The sequence below is a fragment of the Psammomys obesus genome, unplaced genomic scaffold (assembly GCF_907164565.1).
Source record: "Psammomys obesus unplaced genomic scaffold, mPsaObe1.curated_primary_1811, whole genome shotgun sequence".
NCBI classification, from domain to species: domain Eukaryota; kingdom Metazoa; phylum Chordata; class Mammalia; order Rodentia; family Muridae; genus Psammomys; species Psammomys obesus.
The window spans coordinates 24,324,141-24,349,231 of record NW_026592890.1 but is presented as its reverse complement, the minus strand read 5'-3'; the positions used below and the strand labels follow the sequence as shown (position 1 = coordinate 24,349,231).

The 25,091-nt window shown below is 43.0% G+C and overlaps 1 protein-coding gene across 1 annotated transcript in view; it reads left to right on the top strand.

Moving 5' to 3' along the window:
• Ak9 (adenylate kinase 9) overlaps positions 1-25,091 on the top strand; it is a 114,192-nt gene that overhangs the window by 61,330 nt on the left and 27,771 nt on the right. Inside the window, exons 22-29 of the mRNA XM_055615878.1 lie at positions 6,316-6,393; positions 6,858-7,058; positions 7,409-7,530; positions 11,632-11,844; positions 14,975-15,235; positions 16,383-16,507; positions 18,757-18,976; positions 20,922-20,987. Coding sequence (XP_055471853.1) covers positions 6,316-6,393; positions 6,858-7,058; positions 7,409-7,530; positions 11,632-11,844; positions 14,975-15,235; positions 16,383-16,507; positions 18,757-18,976; positions 20,922-20,987 — 1,286 coding nt within the window. The remainder of the gene's footprint in view (positions 1-6,315; positions 6,394-6,857; positions 7,059-7,408; positions 7,531-11,631; positions 11,845-14,974; positions 15,236-16,382; positions 16,508-18,756; positions 18,977-20,921; positions 20,988-25,091) is intronic.

Genomic DNA, 25,091 nt, shown 5'->3' with positions numbered 1-25,091 from the left:
TTTTGGATTATTTTTTTTATCTATTGTATATTAACACATTTTTTTTTTGCTGGTGCACTACAGAGCCATAGCAGACTTGAGATACTCTTGAGGACTAAATTACTCTCTAGAGTGAGAGTTGTCTTTCTATTTAACTCAAAGCCCTCACCAAACTGAGGAGGGTGGGGAGAGAGAGAATCTTCATTTTCTCCAGTCCCTCCCACTTTCCCCTGCAGTCTTTTGCCCTTTAAAGCTAACCCCTTTCACCACCACAGGGGACACTGGGCTGGTGGGAAACTCTGAGACCTTCTTCACAACATGGCTTAATTTTATTTTCATCCTAGGGTTTTTCTAATGGGTTTTCAGACTTTTAATAGGTTTAAATTGAAAGTCCTGGGGCCTGAGAGATGGCCCACCAGTTAAGAGAGCTCACTGCTCTGGCAGAGGTCCGGGGTTTGGGTCCCAGCACCCACACAACAGCCCCAACTGTCCACAACTCCGATTCCATGGGATTCAACTTTTAGCCGCCACTAACACTGCATGGATGTGGTTCATATACAGATATGTAGGCAAAATACTAACGCGTATAACTTTAAAATTTTTTGTTTACATTTCTCTCATACAACACATCCAGGCCCTGGCTTCCACTCTCTCCACTCTTCCCAGTACCCTCCCACACACATACCTTTCCCTTCCCCCAGATCCCCTCCCCCAGCCCTGTCTCCTCCCAGAAAGGAGAAGACCTCCCAGGGACATCAACTGAACGCCAGCACAAGAAGAAACAATAAGACCAGGAACAAATCCTCACATCAAAGCTGAGCCAGGCTACTCAGCAGGAGGAAAAGGGCCCTAAGAGCAGGCTGAATAGTTAGAGAGAGCTGAATTCTCACTGTCAGGAGTCCCACAAAAACTAAGCCAACAACCACAGCACGTATGCAGAGGACCTGGTGCAGACCCATGCAGACTCCATGATTACCACTTCAGTCTCTGGGAACCCCCAGGAGCACTGTTGATTCTGTGGGTCATGTCCTCATGCTGTCCTTGACCGCCCCCCTGGATCCTCAATCCTTCCTCACTCTCTTTGGTGGGGTTCCCTGAACTCCACCTAACGTTTGACTGTGGGTCTCTGCATCTGCTCCCATCAGCTGCCAGAGGCAGCCTCTCTCAAACTAGGCACTGATCTTTGAGTATCCGTAGGAGTAGTTTCACTGATCCCCCCCCCCAAGTTGTGTTTGGACCCACCTAGGTGCCTGGGCTATGCAGCCTCTGGTTTCTGGTCATCCAGGCAGTGCTAGGCACAGGCTCATTATCGTGGTGCGGGCCTCAACTTAAACCAGTCATCCGGTGTCCACTCCCACATTCTGTACCCCAGAACATTTTACAGTCAGGACAAAATGTAGGTCAGAGATTTTGTGCCCTGGGTTGGTGTCCCAGGCCCACCACTGCCTTGCTTAGTTACAAAAGATGGGTGGTTCAGGCTCTGTCTCCTCCATTGCTAGCATTCCTCACTGGAGTCGCCATCACAGATTGCTGAGAGTTTCCACTGCACTAGGTTTCCATCATCCCCTAAATGTCCTCCAATCCTAGTGTCTCTCCCCACTCTCTCCCCCATTATCCCTTCCCAGCAACCTGATCCCTATCCTCATTCCCATCTTCCCCCAGTCCACTCACAAATCTATTTTATTTGCCTTTCCAAGGGAGATCCGTACCTCAACCGCTAGAGGCCTTTCTGTTACTTAGCCTCCCTGGATCTGTGGCTTATAGTATGGCTATCATTGACTTTTCAGCTAATACTCACTTATAAGTGAGTGCAGACCATGTTTGTCTTTCTGAGTCTGGGTTACCTCACTCAAGATGAATTTTTTTTTTCTGATTCCACGATTTGCCTACAAATTTCATGATGTCATTTTTTTTAAATTCCTTAGTTATGCTTTATTGTGTCAAGGTGCCATATTTTCTTTATCCATTCTTGGGGACATGCAGGTTAGTTCCATTTTCTGGCTATTATGAATAAAGTCACTAGGTTCAGTATAGTTTTCTTCTTTTTTTTTTTTTTTTTTTTTTCAAGATATCATTTCTCTGTGTATCCTTGGCTGTTCTGTCCTAGACTCTCTTTGTAGACCAGGCTGGCCTTGAACCCACAGAGATCCACCTGCCTCTGCCTTCCTTCTTGCTGGTATTAAAGGCCTGCGCCACCACACCCAGCTTTAAATAAATCTTTAAAAAAGAAAAATGTTTAAATTGAAGGCCTGTTGGTGGATTTACAACACAAAGAACTCACCACCATCATGACAATATCCAGACACATGGTCTACTGATCTGTTGTTTCCTGGATCTTTCTCCTTCACCCTTTATTGTTCTGTATAGTGATTTGATAAAAAAAATAACACATTTTCCCCAACCCTACACCACATGTGAATTTCAAGTCTTGTTGCAATAAATGTGCTGTGTGCTGGCTTTCTAAAACACACAACAAACCTTCACAAGTTCAAAGATTAAACAGACATCTTAAATCCTGTTTATTCTCTTGCTGTTCTAAAGGCTACCAGTCAGAAATCAAGGAGTCAGCAGAGCTATGTTCCCTTAGAAGTCTCTAGAGAAGACTTCCTTGCTTTTTCCTAGCTTTGGTGCCTCCTGTAACCCTTAGCTTGCAGCTGCCTCGCAACAGTCTCCACCTTCGCCCTTACATCGCATTCTTTTCAGAGTGTATCTCTATGTGTTACCTAAAGTTCTCATTTTAACAGGTTCTAAACCATCTGCAGCCAGGCCTTTGATATAGCTAAGTCTAAAAATAAAGGTTAGGAATATGAATATGTCTTAGTCAGTGTTCTATTGCTGTAAAGAGACTCCATGACCACGGCAACTTAAAATGGGCAACATTTAATTGGGGCTGGCTTACAGTTTCAGAGGTTTATTTCTTTATCATCATGGCAAGAAACATGGCGGCATACAGGCAGACACGGTGCTGGAGAAGGAGCTGAGAGTTCTACATCTTGATTCCACAGGCAACAGAAGGAGATCAGATGCCACACTGTGCATAGCTTGAAAGTAGGAGACCTCAAAGCCCGCCCCCACAGTGGCACACTTCCTCCAACAAGGTCACACCTACTCTAACAAGGTCACACATCCTAATAGTGCCACTCCCTAAGGGCCAAGCATTCAAACACGTAAGTCTGTGGAGTCCATTCCTATTCAAGCTACCATGACGTATTAGTGAACACTCCCTGATGATTCTTGTAAATGCTAGCAATTAACAACGATTGTCATAATGATTGTTTTTAAAAATAAATTATCCCCTCATATCACAGAAGTGGATCATTATTGAGTATGATCCTGAAAATGTAAACTCTAGGATGACTTAGCTCCATTCTGTTTCTACAGTTTGCCATGAATTAATGTACTGAAGGGACTATGGACCATCTCAGTTTTAGGAAATGTCTATTGAAGGGCTTGGGAGAAGGCTCAGTAGGTTCAGGAACCCGCCATGTGAGGATCCATATGAAGTCAGAAGCATATTGTCTGTACCCTAGGCTTTTTGGGGTTATGGGAGATGGAAACAGGGAAATCTCTGGGAGGTTGTGGGACAGCCAGCCTGACACATGCAGCAGTGAAGAGGAGACACCCCAGACAAGATAGAAGGTGAGGACTGACACCAGGGTTGTACTCTGACTTCCATACATGTGCTGCATGACATGACTGCACACACACACATACACACACACACACACACACACACACACACACACACAGACCATGGTCATAACTGATATTATTGATGCTGAACTGTGTTACAAAAGAATTCTGACATTCAGCCAATTTTGACCAAATATATGCTAACCATAGAAATGTAGAATTCACACACACACACACACAAAAGGTGAAAGAAATAACTTTGTGTCTGCCTACAAAGGCCAGTCATATTTTATTCACATTCTGATAGATTTCCTTTTGGTTTTCTAACCATGATATTTTTATTGTTTTATTCTACCTAACTGCTTATACTTCAATCTGAGAGAGCTGAATCTGCGGACATTTAAACCCTTCATGCTGTTCATAGGAAAAGAGCTTGTTTATAGAGATGGTGGCTGAGGGCCAGGGCTGGTCTCCAATGTGCTTGCTTCTGAATTCCACTTCCTCAGTCTTTCTCCAGCTCAGAAAGGAACCCCAGGTTCCTTTTCAGGACCATGCATTGTTTTTGTTTTAGAGAACTAGTTTCCCAACCACATTATCTTCTTACTAGATTTTCTCTCTAGTCACTGCTTCTTATTCTCTCTCGCCTTAAAGTTTAGCCAATAGGCAGCTCAGTCTCCATGTGGTTTCCCGAGTAAGGGGAGCAGGGGCTGCCTCTGTCATGAACTCAGTTACCTGCTCTTTGATCATTTACCCCTGGAGATGCAGCCATAGCAGGCCACAGGGGAGGAGGATCCAGGCAGTCCAGATGAGACTTGATAAGCTATGGGCAGATGGCAAGGGAGAACTCCCCATTTCAGTGGACTAGGAAAAGGGGATAGGGGGAAGAAGGAAGAAGTTTGGGGATAGGGGGAGTTGAGGGAGTGTGCTACAATCAGGATATACCATGAAGAAATTGTTAAAAAAAAATTACTTAAAAATAAAAAAAAGTTTCTTATTTCTGCTATTCAGTTTTTTATTTTCTTGTTCTGCTTTCTGCTGTGTGTTTTCTGGGGCTGGGGCTTGAACCCTGGACACCATGCATGCTGTGCAAACCAAATAAGCTTTATTCACAGCCCTTCTTTGCACTGTTTTCTTACTTAAACTAGTTTTCTCGTACTTCTGCCTTTCTTTTAGACCAGCCTAGCTTTATGCCTCACACCTCCTATTCTACCTTCCTGTAAGCATACGTCTTATAAAACTTACAAAGTACTTGTACAGGAAAGCATTTGGAGCAGTTAAGTCTTTGAGTCTCTGAATCAACTCTCTCTTTTCCTTCATTTTAAGATCTCTTTGGGAGTTTATGAAAACCCTGCCAATTACCAACAAGAAGGGGCACGGTATGTGTAAGAGCCACCCCTTATACACACACTTCTCTTGAACTGCTTTTCCTCACATCTTGTGTTCTTAGCTACAGACCTGATATATGTATCTATACACGAATATGTTATGTATTCCATATGTTCATGGGCAAACACCTAGCTCAAGTTGTAACATTTGTAAATACTCACTTCGGGTGGCTCCTTTTAGATCATGCCTGAACCCTCAGTGAATACAGTCTCCGATTAAGCCAGCTTAGAGTTACTTCTCTCCATACTCTTCTTTTGGTCATGATTTATAATGCATTTATTAACCGGGTAATTTGTAATTAGACACGTCACCCACGGTTCTCCTGGGTTAGTCCCTTTTCTACTTTCTCCTCTAATAAAGTGTAAACACCATAGATCCTGTTGAAAAAGGACCCAAGTATTCACTCAGAAGATAGTATTATGATATGAGTGTGTGCGTGGATGTGTATATGTGTCTGAGCTATGCAGAATGTGTGTCTTGGAATCTGAAGCGGACTTGGAGACTGTGTGGTGGGTAGATGCGGAAGTAGTCTGCCTTGTCTAAAGCCATCGGGGCTGCGCCGGGTTGCGGAGGGTGCCGTCTTGTAAGAAACATGCTTTGTAACCTGTGCCTTTGGCAGTGAACTGCCCGGATTCCCTTCAGTTCCTCCCTGCCACTCCAGCGCCTTCTGCACTGCTCTTCCTCGCCACTCTGTGCCCTTGGGACATCCTCGGAGATACCGAGATACGGTAATGGTAAAGTAAAAGGACTGTCAGGCATTGCAGATCTGAGACCGCAACAAAGGGATCTTTAAAATAGTTAGCAGTTACCAAACCAGGATGTCATGTGCCATGTGTTGACTGTTCTAATGAACGTGCTGGCTGGGAAGGTGTGTGGAATGCGCCTGGGCTGTGGGGGAGGGGCGTGCAGCTGTACCTGTGCATGCACTCATCAAAGACAAAGTAGGGCCGTAGGTATCTTCCTGTTATTCTCTTTCTCTTGCCTTGAGTCATTGTCTGCTGCTGACCCTGAAGCTCACAAATTTTGGCTAGGTTGGGTGTCCCATGAGCGCTTGGAATTTCCCTCAGTCACAGCGCCTCTGTGCTAGAGTTACAAGCACACACAGCCATGACCAGGTTTGTACACGTGTACTGGGGATTCAAACTCAGGTCCTCATGCTTGCAATGCAAACATTCTTTCCCACCGAGACTATCTTTACATGCCTCTAACTTAAAGTAAGTTTTAAATTTGTGTGTGTGTGTGTGTGTGTGTGTGCCAAAACTTTCATAAGGACTATCATTTTAGAATTCAGGCATTAACTTGGCTTTCTTTCTTAAGGCTCTGAGGACAATGTAGCAGACACAGGAACAGATGCATATAAGGAGGGCAAGGAGGGCCTGAAACCTGAAGAAGCAGGTCAGACAAGAAAATAAAAGTCCAAGTGCATAAGTGTGCTTTTCTAACATCAAAAACTTAATTTAGGTCACTCACAGCCTCTGCTTATTTCTTCCTCTGCTGTATGCCAGTAAATCTGAATTATGTTTATTTATGTCAACACATTAAAAGCATAAGCATTCAGTTTATAACACTGTTCCATCTAATTTTAGTTTACACTTTCTATCAACAGTTAAAGCTTCCAAATGAAACTCACTCATCAGCCATACAATTTTAATTCTATTAATGTGTAATTATTTGTCTAATAGCACATAAAACTATAATTAGAATATGAATTTTAAATTGTGTATCAATGCTCAGAATACTAAGTTTTCATCTTTGAATATTTTTTAAAAACTTGATAAAGTACAAATTCTTTTGGTAGTTGGACTAGATATTGGCTTTTCAAAGCTTCTTTTTTCTCTCTTTTCCCTCGCATTGGAAAGTTTTGCTGCCGGAGTTTCTGGAAGATGGTTACCCTAATGTGCCTGAGATGGATCTCCTGAGAGAGGAGCTGAATAATTACCTTGGCATATGGAAGACCCTGGAGACGCATATCATTGACAGTTTCATTCAGATACTAACACTGGATATTACCAACAAAACAGCAAAGGACCTGCTTCAGAAAGTAGTTAATACTATGGAGAGTAAGGCTGAATTCCTAACATTGACAATAAAGAGCAGGCATAGCACTAAAACCATTTTAGGACTGTGAGCCTGCTCCGATGGCTTCTTAACTGAAAATTCAGTGCGTCTGAGGGCAATAGATAAAAATTCTCAAACTATCATAAATAATATATAGTCTGTCCAATCAGAGCAGCCATGGGCCCACCATCACTGGTCATGCTGAGTGGCTGTCACAAAAGAACTTGTATAGGCCTTCTGCATGCATATCAAAACTGAGAGATCAATGATAATTAATTTCCCTAACCTTTGACTATTATCCTAATAACTTTTTGTTCTAAAACTATTTCCCTTTAAAAAAAAAAAAAAACAGGACCTTTTCAGTATGCAGCAACAGAATTAAATATTGAAGATTATGATGAAGAAGCAGAGGACTACCAGGCTGAATTGGAAGTTGACGAGGAGCAGGAAGAGGAGGAAGAGGAAGAGGAGGAGGTATGTACTGTCCACGGGCAATCACTGAGACATGTGAGTGTCCAGAATGGTAATTTTCACTTTGGTATTGCCCCCACCAGGTGAACAAGTAGGCATCTTCAAACATCAAGAATGAAAATGTCCTCATTTGCCCCAGCTTCCTGTGACTCTTTTAAATGCCAGGTCTAAGGCTGGGTATGGTAGGCACTCCTTTAATCCTGGTACGTGGGAGGCAGAAGCAGGTGGATCTCAGTGACTTTTAAGGCCAGCCTGGTCTACAAATAGAGTGTAGGACAGCCAAGGCTATACAGAGAAAACCTGTCTGGAAAAAAAAATTTAGTGCCAAGGCTACTTAATGTGAAAAAAAAAGCTACCCAAGAAAACATAAAAATCTTTTTACTTTCTTCTTCTATGGAAAAAAAAATATGTGATTATTAAGATTATAAATATTTTATAGTTAATATAAATAGGCATGTGCAAGACAACATTGAGGTATAATTATCATGTGACAATAATGTACAAAGCTCAGTAGGATCAACCCATATTCAGACACCAGCGTACATCATTGGCACCAGAATTATAATAAACATCATCATTTGTTAATACCCAGATTAGCCATAAATCAATAAGAAGACAGGAAATTGTTCTTTCAATGTGAGTTTTACAAATAAAAATATAATTTACTAAGTTAAATGAGTTAAGTAGCCACGGACCTGTAATTAACATATCATCGCCTAATTTAAATGCAAAGACATAGGAGTGGGTAAGCATTTAGCAACAAACAATAAGCAGTGAATTCTGTCAGCAGAGTCCAGTACTTTATCACCAAGGAACTGATGATGTGAACATGGCCGAAGGATATGAGATTCGTCTTGCTCAGAGACAGCCTCTCTTATCTAAACTTTTCTGCAATGCTTTCTAGTGTTCTTCTAGTCTACAATGGCATTGTTCCTGCTGTGTCTCTGCAGGCAATTCTTAAGCTGTCTATCATATATCATACTGAAAACTTGTATATCTGGTCTTCTTTGACACTGCAGCATACAGTGCAAAGCAGTGGGCACAGCGCCAGCGAGGGCCTGACTTCAGGGATGGGCGTGATTAGATCTGAAATAAATGTGTTTTGCTCCAGCTACCATAACAGCAAGGGCCAAAGGCATTCAGCTTCTTTCAGGCAATTCAACTGTGTTTAAGAATAAACTCAAAAGCCTTGATGGTGTTATGACATAAACGTTGGCACCCTCTCAAGGATTGCCAAATCTGGTAAGAAAATATGATTCACAATGAAAAGAAAAACAAAGCCACCAACTCAGACTGCTCTAGAACTGACAAACACATTAGCACTGGCTGATAAGGACATTGAAGTGCTGTTATTACCATGTCCCATAAATGTGAAACAAGAAGCAGAGATAGAGAGAATGTGATCACAATGTGATCTGTATGGAAAGGAGAAAATGTGAAGAATATGCATGGGCTGGAATAATGGCAGTGTAGACAATGCAGAAAAGGGAACTTGAAGAAAGGGAAAGTATCTAACATGAAACAAAGGAGAAGAATCAAGAAAGACAATGAGAAGAGCACGCACAGAAAGCTTCAAAGAACATATATTGTATACATATCATTGGAACTGTTGTACATATAACAGGAACTCACAAAATATGTGTTGGGGAGAGAGAAAGTAGTAATTGAAGAAAGGACAGTTTTGTTTTTTTTTTCAGTATTCCAAACAGTTTACAAATGCTCAGAGGTCTTAGTGGGGTTCATTGCTGTGAAGAAACACCATGACCAAGGCAACTATTATAAAGGAAGACATTTCATTGGGGATGGTTTATGGTTTCAGAGGTTTAGTCCATTATCATCATGGCAGAAAGCATGGCAGCGTGCAGACAGACATGGTTCTGGAGAAGCTGAGAGTTCTACATCTTGATCCTCAGGGAGCAGAGGAGACTGTGTGTCACACTGGCTGTAAACTGAGCATAGGAGACCTCAAAGCATGCCCCCACAATGACACACTTCCTCTAACAAGGTCACCTACTCCAACAAGGCCACGTCTCCAAATGGTGCTCCCTATGGGCCAAGCATTCAAACACATGAGTCTATGGGGCCATTCCTATTCAAGTCACCACAGTCTCAGAATCAAGAAGGTCAGTGAATCCCGTGTACAAAACACATGACAAAAACAGCACCAAGTATGTCATATTCAAGTTGCAAATAACATCTTAGAGGAGGCAGGAGAACAAGGGTGTGCCGCTTTCACAAGAACAGGAACGGTGATTGGATGACGGCCTGTTTCTCATGGAAACCTGTGTAAGCCAAAAGACGGTAGGGCAACAGCTGACAAATGCTGAAGACTTAGACTTGTACGGCTAGTGACACCTTATCTTTAAAACCGAAGGCAAACTAAAGAGTTCTTCAGACATACCGAAGCTGAAAGGAAGATATGAAACACAGACAGCATTTCCGGTAAATGTTGCCAAATAAGGAAGAAATAAAACTGACTCTACTTGAACCCTCCCAGAAAACTGAAGAGAAGGGGAAATTCTCTAACTCCTCCTAGGAGATCCGTGTCTTTCTGTTATCCAAATCCAAACACACCAAAGGAAAGAAAAGAATAACAAACAGTAGACCTCTGTGAACATTGACACAGAAACAATTAAGAAAAGTTTTACGGAATTTCAAACATGTATCAAAACAATAATACACCAGATCCAAGCAGAGTTTGCCCTAGAAATTCTTGGTTTAACATTCAGACAACACTCAGTGTAACTCATCTTCCTGGAAGGAGGTTGAAAGTAAAGTCCAAGTGACTATCCCAACTGATGTAGAAGCGAATTTGGCAAAATCGTTCTTTATTGGTGATTATAGAAAACAAAGGGTATATGCTGACAAATAGCTTTAAAAAAATAATCGGCATAGAGGAGAATATGAGCCCCCTACATGAGGAATTACTGATGGCTTCTGGGGGAGGGAGAGTCAGGTATTGTTGGTTTGGTTTGGTTTGGTTTGGTTTGGTTTGGTTTGGTTTGGTTTGGTTTGGTTTGGTTTGGTTTGGTTTTTCGAGACAGGATTTCTCTGTGTAGCCTTGGCTGTCCTGGACTTGCTTTTTAGACCAGGCTGGCCTTGAACTCACAGAGATCTGCCTGCCCCTGCCTCCCTGAGTGCTGGGATTAAAAGCGTGTGCCACCACGTCCGGCTCCAAGTCAGTTTTCTTTAAAGGGTGTGGTTCCTGGTAGGTTGGCCGTGCTCCTGACGCTCATGAGTGTATGGACAATGCTGACTGCAATCAGTGGGTAATTTAAAAGAAAATCAAGTTGGGAGAGAGATTGGCCCAGTTTGAGGGTAAAAACTCAGGGGCAAAATTTTTCAAATTCACTGTGTGCATATCTGAAATTCTCAAATAGTAAGTTTAAAATAGTATATCAAAAAACCAAAGGGAACTTTCTCAGCTTGATAAAATATATCTAGAAAAAAAAAAGTATGAGCAGTATCTAGCACACTTTAGAAAGACCCCCCCCCCCAAATCAGCACAGAGGAAGAATGTGTCCTCTCTCCTCTGCATTTCCTCTTGGTCTGATTCACTTCTTTCGATCTGCCATCTTCCTCGACATAAAGCCACACGGCGATGACCCCGAAACCCAGAAGTGACTTCGCAGTTCCTCACAACACGAAGTGCTTTGGGTTTGTCAGGAAAACTGCTCCTTACCAGACAGCTCCCCGCGTACCCACTGTGTGTCCTGGCAGCCCCGTTCTCCAGTGGTTGGCTTCCAATGAGTGAAGCGCCCCTCCTGCAATTTCAAATGTGATCTAAAACTACCCTTTCCTGCTGGGTTAGCCAGGGGGCAGACAACAGCTCACCTGATTCCTGTCAGTTTTGCGGCTGTACGGAAAAGGATTGTGGCATCTTCTTTTGTGAACCTAAGAATGCTATGGAATAATTTGCAAAACATCCCACTTCTAGTTTCAAAACTTCTGTATTTGTGCTTACATGTGCGTCTGGGTTTTGTGTATACAGAGCTGTTTAGCAAGCAGAATCTGAAGGGGGGTGGTGCTCATAGGAAGAGCTCAGAACATGTGCATACTGGCAGAAGGAAAACTCGGATTTTCACTATTGGACAATATTTCCAGGGTGAAGAAAAAATCAAAGAGAAAAGGAGGCACATGGGAGACACAAAACATTTCTGCCCAGTGGTTCTCAAAGAAAACTTTGTTCTACAACCAGGCAATGTAGAGGAGGCTGTTAAATACCGAGAGAAGATATACTACTTTTCATCACCTGAGGCTAAGGAAAAGTTTATAGAGCACCCTGAGGACTACGTGGCCCAGAATGAACCATTAAAGGTGAAAACCATATCCCTATGCTCGTGACTGCACCCAAGTTTTCCCATCAGTGGCTTCTGAGGGAAGCCTCGAACCTCCTCAAAAGCCAACCACAAACAAAACAAAAACACAGTAATAATAGCTAGGTTTTAAAATAAAACAGCTTTTAGCAGTATGGCATAAAAATCATTATCCGTTTTGACTTCTATAATATTGCTTATGTCAAACCAGCACTTAGTCTTATGTTTTTCCTACCTGATATTTAGAGTCACAAATAGTCCCACTGTCAGGGCCCAGTGAGATGGCTCAGGAGCTAAAAAAGTGCTCTTCCAGAGGACCCTAGTTCAGTTCCCAGAAACCATATGGCAGCTCACAACCATCTGTAACAGCTTACAGTCAACATGTAACACATGTCCAAATAATATCTTATAATCTGCTTTTTCTTCACTTACAGAAAATGTATGTATTCCTACACAGATCTCAACGGCTTTGACATCTAATTCATTGATAGACATCTTTCATAAAACAATTTTCTATTACAGATATTAAATGATAATTAGTAATTCATGAACATATAATTCTTGCTTCTCTTCAATTCTTTTGTTACTATAATTCACTGTGATGGGATCACTGGACCAAGGTGTAATGTATTTACATATTTGTACCAATGATTATTTTAATTTCCCTATTTATTTGCTTATTTTTGAATGTGTGTATGTATGTGCAAACACACATATGCCACAGCACACCTGTGGAGTTCGGAAGACAACCCCCAGGAGTTGCTTACCTCTTGCCACCATGTGGGACCCACTAAGGTCTACACACAAGAACCCTACCCCTGAAGCTACCCCTTTTTATGTCTTTTCTTTTCCTGCCCTGGTTGACCTAGAGTTTACTGTGTAGACCAGGCTGGCCTCAGACTCAAATAGATTCCACCATCACCACCTCTGCCTCCTGAGTACTGGGATCAAAGACATGTACCACAGTCATATCTACGACAAGTCCACCCAGAGAGGACCCAGGACCTCTGAAGGTCATTTCTCGGTTCCTGCTCTGGGTTTGCAAGAGACATTGCTGGCCAGCTGTCTGAAAACACCCTCTGGGTACCAGGTGGCTCCGTCTTCCAGGGAGGGGGGTCAGTATTTCTTCATTTTACTTTCACCGTCCAGCATTCTGTTTTCTCACTGTTTCTCTCCAATGATGTACCCATCCATTGACTTAAATCAATTAGAGATCCAGAGCTTGAGCTAATGATGGAAAAATCATGGGATCAATCAAGGTTGGCTTTTAAGCAGGCACTCCAGATGCTAACACAGAATTGTAAAGAATTGTGCTGTGGCAGAGTCAAAGCTTATTTAGATCATATTGTCTTGTGTTGGGGGACTGTCCTTCCTATCTGATAGCTCAGATGTGCTTGCCAGTTTGTATAGCACAGGTTTCTAGAGAGCACATCATTTTCCTTCCTGAATATTAAGTTGTTTCTTGTGTGTCAGCATCCAGTGAGGCTAGGCTGAGACTCATTGCTTTATACATAACCTCTCTTTTTTTTAAGATCTGGAAACCCATAATGTCTTCTCTTTGTTCTCGGTGTTCTTAAAATTGCCATGAGTCTTTCTAATTTGTTGTATTTGGCTCATGAAGTCCCCAGAATCTTGGAGCTATGCATTTGCTACATGTTTTGCTGTTATTGTTGCTGCTGCTGCTATTATTTGAAACAGGGTCTCCAGCATTCCAGGATGGCCTTTGAATTTTCTATGTATCAAAGAAGGCCACTACATTTCAACTGTTGGGATTACAGGCATGGACCCTCACAGCGGGTTTATGCTGTTCCGGTCATTGGACCTAGGGTTTCTTGCACACTAGGCAAGTGCTCTGTCAACTGAGCTGTGTCGCAGGCCTCCTCAACTACGTCTCTGGACTCCCAACATTTCTGTCACAAAACAAAACAAAACAAAAACTGTGAGGCTGTGATTCTTGTTTCTTCTGCTTCTCAAAATACCTCTTTCTCTTACAAAATCCTGTGTTCCTCTGAGGCCCAGCATACCCAAACAATGCCATCTTCCACCTTGCTGCTGTCCTCTACCAGTTTTATAGTCATTTTCCCACATTCACATGAGTCCTTGGCTCCCTCTTCACCTCAACTGTAACCTTTGTCCTTGATCGCTTTCCATACATGGGATGATCACATAACACTTCGGAAAGTGGCTTTGGGCTTCCTCACTCTCAGTGTGGACACCACAGGAATTAGGGGCAAGGTCTTTGAAGTTCCATCCTTTGGTGGCGAAATCCTTCCTAATCATACTAAGAGTCTTTCTGTTCCTTCTTAACATGAAAACACTTTTTAGGTGAAGCTGCTCTCCACGAAATGCCTTTTGGCATACATATCGGGACAATGATGGCTGTTCTTACCCACTAAACGCCATTTTGCTGCAATAAATTCTGTTCACTGCTATCCTGATGCCCGAATATAATTGAAACTATAAAGTAAAAATTCCTGTCTACAGGAGGCTGGAGAGGTGACTCAGGCAGTTAAAAATGCACACTACTCTCGCAGAGAACCTGAGTTTGTTTGACATGTTGAGTGACTCACAACCACCTATAATTCCAGCTGCAGGGGATCCCACCCTTCTTCCTTGGGTACCCACACTTACATGTACTAACACCCCTAAAAACAGACTATTTAAAAAAAATTCCTGGAGCTAGACAGATGGCCCACCCAGTTAAGAGTGCTTGTTGCTCTTTCAGAGCACCTGGATTCAATTCTTAGCACCCGCATGGTAACTCACAGTCCTCCATAACTCCAGATCCAGGGCATCCATCGCCCTCTTCTGACCTCCTGGGGCATCAGGTGCTCGAAGGGTGCACATACATACATTCGGGTAAAACACTCATACACGTAAAAGTTAAAAATCATTTTCTTTAGAAAGGCTTCTTCTCCTCTTTTTTTTTTTTTTGGTGGGGAGAAGTGGTTGTTTTGTTTATTTTGGTTTTGGGGGAGTTATTTGTTTGTTTGTTTGTTTGTTTGAGACAAGCTCTGGCCTCATTTGCCTGAGTGTTTGTATTACAGGTTTGAGCACCACTAGGCTAATTACTCATGGCTTCTTTTCCTTTGTTCTCTGCTCCTCCCTGCCTGTCCCACCCTCTGTGGCAGGCTCCTCCGATAAGGATATGTCTTATAGGTCACCATGGCTCTGGCAAAACTTTATGTGGAAGAAAGCTGGCACAGAACTTCAGCATTTTTCACATTCAATTCGAAGAATTTCTTCAAGAAAAATTAATGCTCAAGGCCGAAAGGAAATTTGGACCTGAATTTGAGGACGATTCCGAGGAGGAGCAAGCAGCAAAGCAAGAATTTGAAGAGCTTGCAGCTCAGGCAAACATGAAGATTGAAGAAGAAAGCGCAAAGAGGCAGGTAAGAGCTAAAGTTAGCCCAAGGTCAAGATGACTTCCCAGGATGCTGGGGCCTGCTTTTCATGTGAGAAAAAAGTCATGTATTTTCACTTCGGTAAACAATTTTGGTTGCGACAACTGCACAGAATATGCTCTGCTCACAGACAGGCGGGAGGAATACAGGCAGGAAGTACGTCAGGACACACGCTTGTCCCCATTGGACAAAGGCAGGAAGTACCATAGCCTTTGTGGGTTTTGCCTTTTTGAGCACCTGACTGAGCTAACTGAGTGCCATTCTCTGAGAATCCTGGGGATAGACCTAGCCAATGTCCATTTTTAAATTAAGTGCACTCTAATTGGACAAGCCTGCCCTTGGGCTTTCTCCTCACAGTTTTGAGATTTAATAGGAACCCTGGCGATGGCCCTGAGGACTGCTGTGCTTGCTGCAGAAGCTGGTTTAAAGCCAGCATCCAGGCTGCAGCAGCCATGGCGGGCTAGACCCAATCACCACCCTGGGATGCCAGCAAGAATCACGGTGGAAACAGAAAAAAAGGGTTTCAGTGGGTGCGCACAGATGGAGGAATCCAGTGACCCCAAATGAAGTAAAAATAAATCTTTTTTTTTTTTAATAGATCCATTCCAGAAATAACTGACATGTTTTTTTTTTATTACCCATTTGAGGGTCATCTTCAGAGAAAGGTGACATGAGTTCATCATCACAATATTTCCTTTTCATTATTGTGATGCTATAAGCCCCTTCGAGAATTGCTTCAGATAATTGTCTGGTTGACCTCCTCTATTAGGATCTGGTTTAAGGCATATTACTGTATAATTATAGGACAGATGGCAAAAATCAGTTAAGCTTTACAGATATGTGGTGTGCATCAAGCAGGTTTTTGGCAAAAGAAAAGAAAAAATGACCCCCATGCCATATATGAAAATCAAGCATGCTGTCCTAGTGACTTCTCTTAGTACATTTAGCACTATTTAGTATTTAATCATATTATATGTTGGCACACAGAACTCAGGTTTTAAAATGGTTGCAACTAACAGTATCAAAAGCGACCCCAGGAAAAAGCATCCGTCTCAATATAGCCATTGATGTGAAGCAGTGCTGCCCATTGGAGTGGGGCTTGAGAGTCCTCTTACTTTCTAACCTTTGCCTTCAGCTTCCAGAAATACAATTCACGGAAGAAGAAGAAGCAATCAAGATGAGCCTAACGGAGAATGAGCCCCTGCCTCCAGAAGTTCTAGAGTCCATACTGTCTGAGTGGTGGTTTAAAGAACCAATACGGTACCTTCATACACAAGGGCTTATGTTTCTTTTGTGTATATATGTGTGTGTGTGTGTAGTTTATTTTATATACATTAATGTTTTGACTGCATGTATGTCTGTGTGAGGGTGTCAGATCTTGGAGTTACAGACAGTTGTGAGCTGCCATGTGGGCACTGGGAATTGAACCCCAGTCCCATGAAAAAGCAGTCAGGGCTCTTAGCCCTGGCTGAGCCATCTCTGCAGCCCAATAAGTTCCTTATTTTTTTTCCCCAAAACACTGTTTTTCTGTGTAGTCCTAGCTGTCCTTGAACTCACAGAGATACACCTGCCTCTGCCTCCCAAATGCTGGGATTAAAGGCGTGTGCCACCATCTCCCATCAGGGCTTATGTTTCTTATTGATTTCATTTCCTTTGTTCTGTTTTCTTTCTTGCTTGCTTATTCATTTATTTATTTACAATTTATTCATTTTTATATCCCAATTGTAGCCCGCTTCCTCATCTCCTCTGGGTCCCACCCTCTCTCATCCCTCCCATCCCCTTCCCCTAGTCCACTGAAAGGGGAAGTTCTCCTCCACTGCCATCTGACCATAGCTTATCAAGTCATTTCCTTTGTTCTTATAGTTCAATTTGTACTTGAGAATTTACTCTTATTCACCCATGTAAACTGCACATTAAAATATCCGTGCTTATGAAAAATATTGGTGCCAGAGACCCACCCCCAAGCTATTAAATCAATATCTGCTGAAATTTGAGACGAGAATCCAGGCACTGATACCTTTTAGGGTCCTTGCGTGATTCTAGTGCAAAGCTGTAGTTGAGAATGGTTTCCTAAGCCTACATACCTTTAAGGTGTGTTGGACTCTTCCCCCATACCCTTGCAATGATTAGTTTATATATAGTTACATAGTTATTAATACAGTTATATAGCTGTCACAGCAACTGCTGGGCTGCTGTCCAATCTTAGCCAACTAGCAAAAGCCTACAATAATGATAACCTACACAGGACAAATCTTCAGGTCGTTGGAGTTGAAAGCTTTCCTCATTTCCCTGAGATCTGCCTTAATGTCCCCCAAAAGGGCATGAAGTGATATTTACAGTATTGATTAGCACAAATCCATTTACAACTTGCTGTGGCCAGGTACAGGTACTGGTTAACTGTATTTTACTCAAGTCAACCTAATCCATATGTGAAAATTCATCATGTTAACACACTAACTTCCCTTAGCTGTATTGGATACTTTTAATATTTAATCATATTAAAATTGATGCATTGGCCAGGTGAGGTGGTGTACACCTGTAATCCCAGCACTCAAGGAGGCAGAGGCAAGTGGATCTTTGTGAGTTTGAGGCCAGCCTGGTCTACAAAGTGAGTCTGGGACAGCCAAGGCTACACAGAGAAACCCTGTTTTGAAAAAAGGGGGGGGGGAGATTGGCAAGTGGAAAAGGTTTAAGAAGCTCTGATAATAACACTACTATAAATTCATTAAACTATTACACAGCTGATAAAGTCAAGATTTATCAACCTATGTTAAAATCTATAATCCATGCAGAGATAATATGTCTCTGGAGGCCTTACAGCCGGCACAGAATACAATCTGTGAAGAGACAAGAATGAAACTCAGTTCAGCCCGATTTTTAGGTACCGTGCTGGGCCAAGATGTCAAGAGTCTGACATCAGTTCATATATTTTTGCCATATTTAAGCATAGTGAAGGGCTGGGATAAGTAAAACATAAATTCTGGAAGATGCAGGCAAAGCCTGGATCGTCAGACAGCAGAAGATCACCAGGTGATCCATTCCCAGATCTCCAGGAGAGGGGCCAAGGTAAAGACCTTTCCTTTGAAGAATGCCTGTGAGTCTAACCTCCCGGCTTCTCCAGTGCCTATCTGTGTGCACAAGCACTGTGTGCCCTCTATATCAATACAGTATGAACAGATCTCTAATACAATATTTTTATTATCTGTTTTTTTTAAGTTATCATACAAAATAATGAGCTTGTTGTGACATTTTCATATATACATATAATGAATTGTTCCACCTCATTACCTTCTCCGTTACCCCTCCACACTCCCACTGGTCCCTTCCCTCTCATAGTTCCTCTTCCGCTTTCATGTCATAGATGCTGCGCAGAAATTGGCAGCTTGGCAGACAGGTAGATGATAGACAGATGAGAGATTGGAGAGAGATGTGGGATGCTTGCCTTTTTGGGTGTGGCCTACCTGGAATATCAGTGATGTTTTAAGCAAATTATGAAAATTTCCACCCAGCTCCACAGGCTTTATCCTGGATGGCTTCCCTCGGTTCCCCGAGGAGGCTCAATTTCTAGGAGAGCACGGATTTTTCCCAGACGCTGCCGTCGTAATACAAGTTGAAGATCAAGATATCTTTGATCGCCTCCTTCCGGCACAAGTTCAGAAGTGGAAGTTGAAACAGCAAAGGAAATTGGAAAGGAAAAAACTCATCAAAGACATGAAGACAAAAATCAAGGTACAGATACATAGGAATATGGTCGTTTATCACCTATTTAGGTTTTTAAAGTAGTCTTCACAAGAATGGAGTTTTCAGATGTTAATGCCACAGTAAGGATGAAAGCATTTTCATCAAATATTTTATCCTTTAATAAGAATTAAAAATTATTAGAAGCTTTTCGGTTTTGTCTTTTTGAGATAGGGTCTCTATGTAGACCTGGCTGTCTGGAAACTCCTTGTGTAGACCAGGCTGCCCTTGAACTCAGAAATCTGCCTATCTGTACCTTCCAAGTGTCAAGTTTATCTGAAGCTTTTTTGATCACCGACATTTTAATGCTTCTCTTCCCAAAATAGTGATGTCCAGGCCTCCCTCTGTCAGCCACAGGAGCAGACCAAAGGGCACAACAGAGGCTGTAGCCGGTCTTCTGGCTTTTTATTAGAATCTCTTACCTACCTCCCTACACCACTCTATCCCTTCCAACACCCCAACAGTAGGTAGGAGAGAAAGGAGGTTAGAGGGGAGCGGGGCTTCGATTTCATTAGACTACTTCCTGATGATCAGGGGCATCAAGTTCCTTGGGGTAAATTTGATCTTTGTCCTCAGGATATCCTATCTCCAACCCACAACCGGCAATCGAGCAAACCGCAAATGGCACTCAGCAACCAGCAATCCAGCAAACAGCAACAGCAGGGGGCGCTCTAGCATTTACCAAGAGTCCCCAGAATGCCAAACATAACTACCTGTAGCTGGCAAAATCACGCCCCTGCTAGAGCTTGCGGCAAACCATAGTTAGTTGTTCTGAAGCAGTCCCATATCCCACATCTGACATCGACACAAAAAAACATAATCCAATACCACTTCTGCGTTGTTTTTTTTTTTTTTAAAAACCAAAAATTCTCACTACTAAAGGCAGCATTGCAGTGAGAGAGCCAGAGCCAGAAGGCAGAGTATCTTGGTAACTAGTGCAGAAGCTCACACCTACCATTAACTAAACCAACTCAGGGGGGTTTTGTGTTCACAGAAGTGCCCTCATGATGAGCCCCTCAGTGGTCTCTCCTGGACTGGACTCTGTACTCTCCGGCTCATCCTTCCAGCTACTCACAGACCAGTCTCCCAAATCAGATTGCACCATCAGGGGCTGAAAGCCCAGTCTTGTTCTAAACCCATTTCCTACTGTTTTTTTTTTGTTTGTTTGTTTTTTGTTTTTTCAGCTGCATTAAGTGTAATCCCTTCACTGCAGCAGCTGCACCAGGTGTGTCCGTGTTTCCTTATAGGGGAGGCTCACACCCTGGTGACGTCACATAGTTCTCTCTGGGTTCCTATTAACTTACGTTTAGAGGTGGCACTGCCTGACTTGATATTTTGAATTTTTTGAAGAAAATGACAGAACATCTATCATAATGCCCAAGGCAGTGTCCACCTCTGGCAGGCACACTGTAGGGGTCCTGAGCCAAGCAGAAAAAAAAAAAAAACAAAAAAAACAAAAAAACAACTGTAAGGACATATGAAGAGATCCACTGTGTTAGTCTTGGAGGACCCCATAAAGAAGGGCATGATCATTCGCCCTCTGCAGCACGCATGTGCTTTTCTCACAGATACAGTCGTGATCTCAAAGATACGTCTTCACAGTGAGAAAAATAGATTTCCAAAAGTTTTCAGCACATTGCCTCTCGGTATTTCTCTGCGTGTGAAATCCAGGGTCCACCCCAAACAAGAAAATGTACAATACATTTCCAAAAGAGCCTAAGACATGTGGAGTGGCCAGGCCCCTCGGGCTGTTTATCCCTTGGAAGGGAGATAGCCCAGAAGAATAAGGATGTGCTTGGTCAATCACCGTCAATTGTTCTCCTGGTGTGGACCCTACCCATGGGTTAGCCCCAGCTTGGAAAAGGTGCATTAATTCGTAGCAAGTGATCTTATTATATTTTTTTCTATTGTAAACTTGCAAATGTTTCTTCAACAGGACGATATAATCGCTAAAAGGAGAGCTGAACTTCTCTCAGAGAGAGAGAAAAAAAAGAAAGCGGAGGTGAGTAGATGACTTTTGTTTTGTTTTATTTTTTTAAGCAGAACACCATGATCTCAGCAGGAGAAAAAAATAGGAGGATTTGTTTTAAAAGTTTACAAGAACTAACATGTTTACAGGGATTAGTAAAATAACACATAATTTTGTTTCTTTTACTTTTGGCATGGTATATGCTATCATTTTAAATGACCTTTTTATATTTAAAATCAGAAAAGAATAAGCACTTTTTTCTTTTTTTTTTTTAGATAATTTATTTAACTTTATTTTATGTGCATTAGTGTGAAGGTGTCAGATCTCTTGGAATGGGCATTACAGACAGTTGTGAGCTGCCATGTGGGTGCTGGGAATTGAACCCCGGTCCTTTAGGAAGAGCAGACAGTGCTCTTAACCACTGAGCCATCTCTCCAGCCCCAGTACTTTTTTCTCTTGTTTGAGACAGAGTCTCCCCACCACCACCTCCTCCTCCACCTCTGCCTCTATTTCTGGAGTTTGGGGATTAAAAGCGTGCACCATCACACCTGGCATGAAAGGACACTTATTAAAGAAAATAATCCATGGAAGACACTACAGTATTCTCATACGGAATACACAGTGCATAGAACTGAGTTTCTTTTGGATTTTCAGCTTGTGAATTTTCATCTTGCTTTCACACTTCCGGCTACCGCCACAGGGACAGGCTGGGAAGCGTATGAGTGAGGATAGCTGGAGCCTATGACGTTGACCTGAAACCACAATGTACGTTGTCTCAGGGTGTGAAGTGAGATGGAGGAGAGCCTGGGAGCCCTCAGTCAGACACCTGTGCAGGACACTCAGTGTGGTGTCTGTCCACCCTTGAAGAGCCAGAGCTTTGTTTTATTTGGGGGACAGCTGTTCCCACACCAACCCATGGTTACAGCCAAACCACTCAGGGACACAGAAGCTATGGGAGACATTACACAGACAAGGTATTGTGTTTTAAGGGTGAAGTGTCCCCCACAGGCTTGTGTGTTTAAATGCTTGTGCCCCAGCGGGGTGTCTTTGTAGAACCTTTAGGAGGTAAAACCTTAACTGTGGGGAATGGGTCATTGATGTTAGGTTAGATTCCAGCCTTACTTCCTGTCCCCTCCTTCTGCTCCATCAAGACGTGAGGGACCTTAGGAGTCCCAGCTGCACACTCCTGACACCATGCCTTTCCCTCTGTAATGAACTATACTCTCAAAGAACAAGAAACCTTCATGATTTGCCTTGACTAGCTGGCCCTCCTCCCTCCCTTCCTTTCTCCCCTTCCTTCCTCCTTCTCTCCCTCCTTTTCTCCCTCTGTTACCTTCCTTCTTTCCTTCCTCCTCGTGCCTTCCTTTTATCCACTGTGCATTAAGCAGCCACTAACTGATTTCTGTGCCTGAACTCCAAGAACTCTCAGTAGCCCTTGGCAGCACTCAGTGCTCATTTCATCAGCAAACATTCTGGCACCACTTCTGTCCAAACTGTCATGCTGATGGTTACAATCAAATGGCCTTGTAACCTGGACTCAAGAACAGTTAACCACCAAAAAGCCCATGGGAATCTCTAGTGTACTCTGCAGAGTCCACTTGAAATTTCTCAGCAAAGAATGGCCAAACGGAGTCAAGACTTTTGGGTCTAGCAAACCAAAACCAGGATGTCCCCTCCCATTCTTAATGGTTAATGTTTCACTGCTGTCACTCCAGTGTGCTCTAATGCTGGCACCAGAGACACTCAACTCAGACTTAACACCCAGCCACTTACTTAGTTCCTCTGAGCTTAGCGTTTTCATTGTAAGAGGGAAAATTATTTATTTTTAATTTCTCTAGTTGCTAATACTTTCATTTCTCATCAAATCAGGGCCTTGGCTATGTAGAAAAGGTCTTGTTTTTAAAAAGTGGAAAACTTTAAATGATCCCAATTTATTGTTTTTGTACTTGTTAGCACTGGAAAAATCATGTTATTCTTATTTTTTTCATTCAGAGATGCAGTGTTCTGCTTTGTAGGCTAAATAGAATATTGTTGTTATCTTTTAAGGCTTATTCTTCTTGCAATTGTCTATGCATTCCACTAAAACAACTTACACGCTGAACTTCAGGAGCAGAATTCCTAGGATTGTTATTATCACTTTCAGACAAGACATAATTATTCAGAATTAACTAGTACTGGGAGGCGGGGGGGGGGGGGGGGGGGGGGGAGGTGCGGGGGCTGCGGGGATAAACCATTGGCCTCTTCTCTTACTGGTGCCTGTGGACAGGGGTAGGGCATTTATCATTATTGCGGGAATGAATCTTAATTTTTAATCTTTAATTTGACTTAAACATTACTTTAGTGTGAGGATGCCGCCAGTGGTACAGAAAGGGCTCTGGAGGGCCGCTCACTGCAGACACGCTGTGGTTCTCCTGTGCGTTTAGAGGCTCCAGGGCAGCGATATGACTTCATCACACACATTCTTTAGGCAGAGAGCACAGCACCCCACACACTTGACAGCCTTCAGATCCTGGGCCAGCTTTTCCCTGGGCTCCGGCAGTGAGGGGTTTCTGTTTGCTCTTGGCAAGTTTATCAATAGGAGAGGGATCATCCCTGAGATCAACGGAGTCCCAGCATTCCAGAAAGGAGTCTTTGGGCGGCCGCGAATTACCTCAGGGACGGGCTTTTCTTTTGAGTTTTCAAATGAGGGGGAGAGGCCACAGTTCAAAAACATCTGCGTGCAGATAACTCAGTAGGGCGATCAGAAGACACGCTGCCCGCAACACGCTTAATTGTCTGCATTTCGGAAACAGTTTTGCGTCCACTTTAAAAACTTCAAATTAGATGTTGACCCCAATTCCCCCACCCCCGCTGCGGGCTGCGGGGTGGCGGGGAGGGGCGGGTGTTGTCAGCACACCTGATTTTATCCTCTTAAACACATGCAGACAAAAGCATTTTGGTAGCAAAGAAGACCTTTGCAGCCTGCAGGTCCTACCTGAGCATGCCAGTGGCTGCTTCCATCGATCCTGCTGAAAAAGATGCCATCTTGTGCAAACTCTGCCTCAGAATGTGGTTAAAGAGAGTTCTGTGAGCCAGATCTTTCTAGAATCTCTGCATTTCTGTCCACTGGCTCCACCTCTGGGCCTCCTCTGGCATGTGGGTCTCTTCCATCAAGTATTGGGAGCCACAGGAAGGAGAAATCCTAGAAGAACCGAGAGACTGAATCAATAAAACCGCGAGGTTAGGCATGCCCACGGGTCAGTCAGAAGAACAGACTGTGAGTACTGAAGAAGAGCCAAAGTCAGGATCAGAGGAGACTGAGACAAGAACAGGGTTCAGGGCCAAGACCACCTCTGGTAGCTTCTCAAGAGACAGCAGAGGTCAGAGTGTGTAGGCCCAAAGACTGACACACAGATGACATTTTGGAATAAGTTGGAGACTGAGGTTCAAGACATTGAACCCAAATGGCTCAGAACAGTGTCTCCAAATCCAGAATTAGAAGGCAGTCTTAGCCCCCACAGAACAGTATGGGAGCCAGGTGAATTATGTCCCTCTGTGTATCAGAAAGCCTGCCATCAAAACTCAGGCAACCCTCTCACACTTCTTGCTTGCTCGTCTCCTCTCTTACCCACAGGCGTTGAGACCAGAATCCCCATCACCATCCTGCATAATTGGTTCTTCCACATCCTCAGGTTCTTCCACTGACAGCATCCTGTGATAGAGCACATCCCAAACCTAGTGCTGTTTGTGAGACAGTGGATTTTATGTGCTTCCTATATATGTACCCTGGTTTGGGCTTTCTAGCATCCCTTTGGAGCCTTCTTTGGATTATCTGAGGATATCTGAATTTTTTGTTCTTATTTTTTAGACCAGGTCTTTCTAGGTAGCCATGGCTGTCCTGGAACTTGTTCTGTAGCCCAGGCTCATCTTGAGCTCACAGAGATCTGCCTGCCTCTGCCTCCCTAGTTCTGAGATTAAAGGCATGGACTACCATGCCCAGCCTGGGATCTCTTTTAATTTGTTATGGCTTTAGGATTATAGCTTTGAGCTCTGCTTTTAGTGATTGCCCTATACATACATATATATCACAAATACATATATATATATATATACACACACACACACACACACACACACACACACACACACACACACACA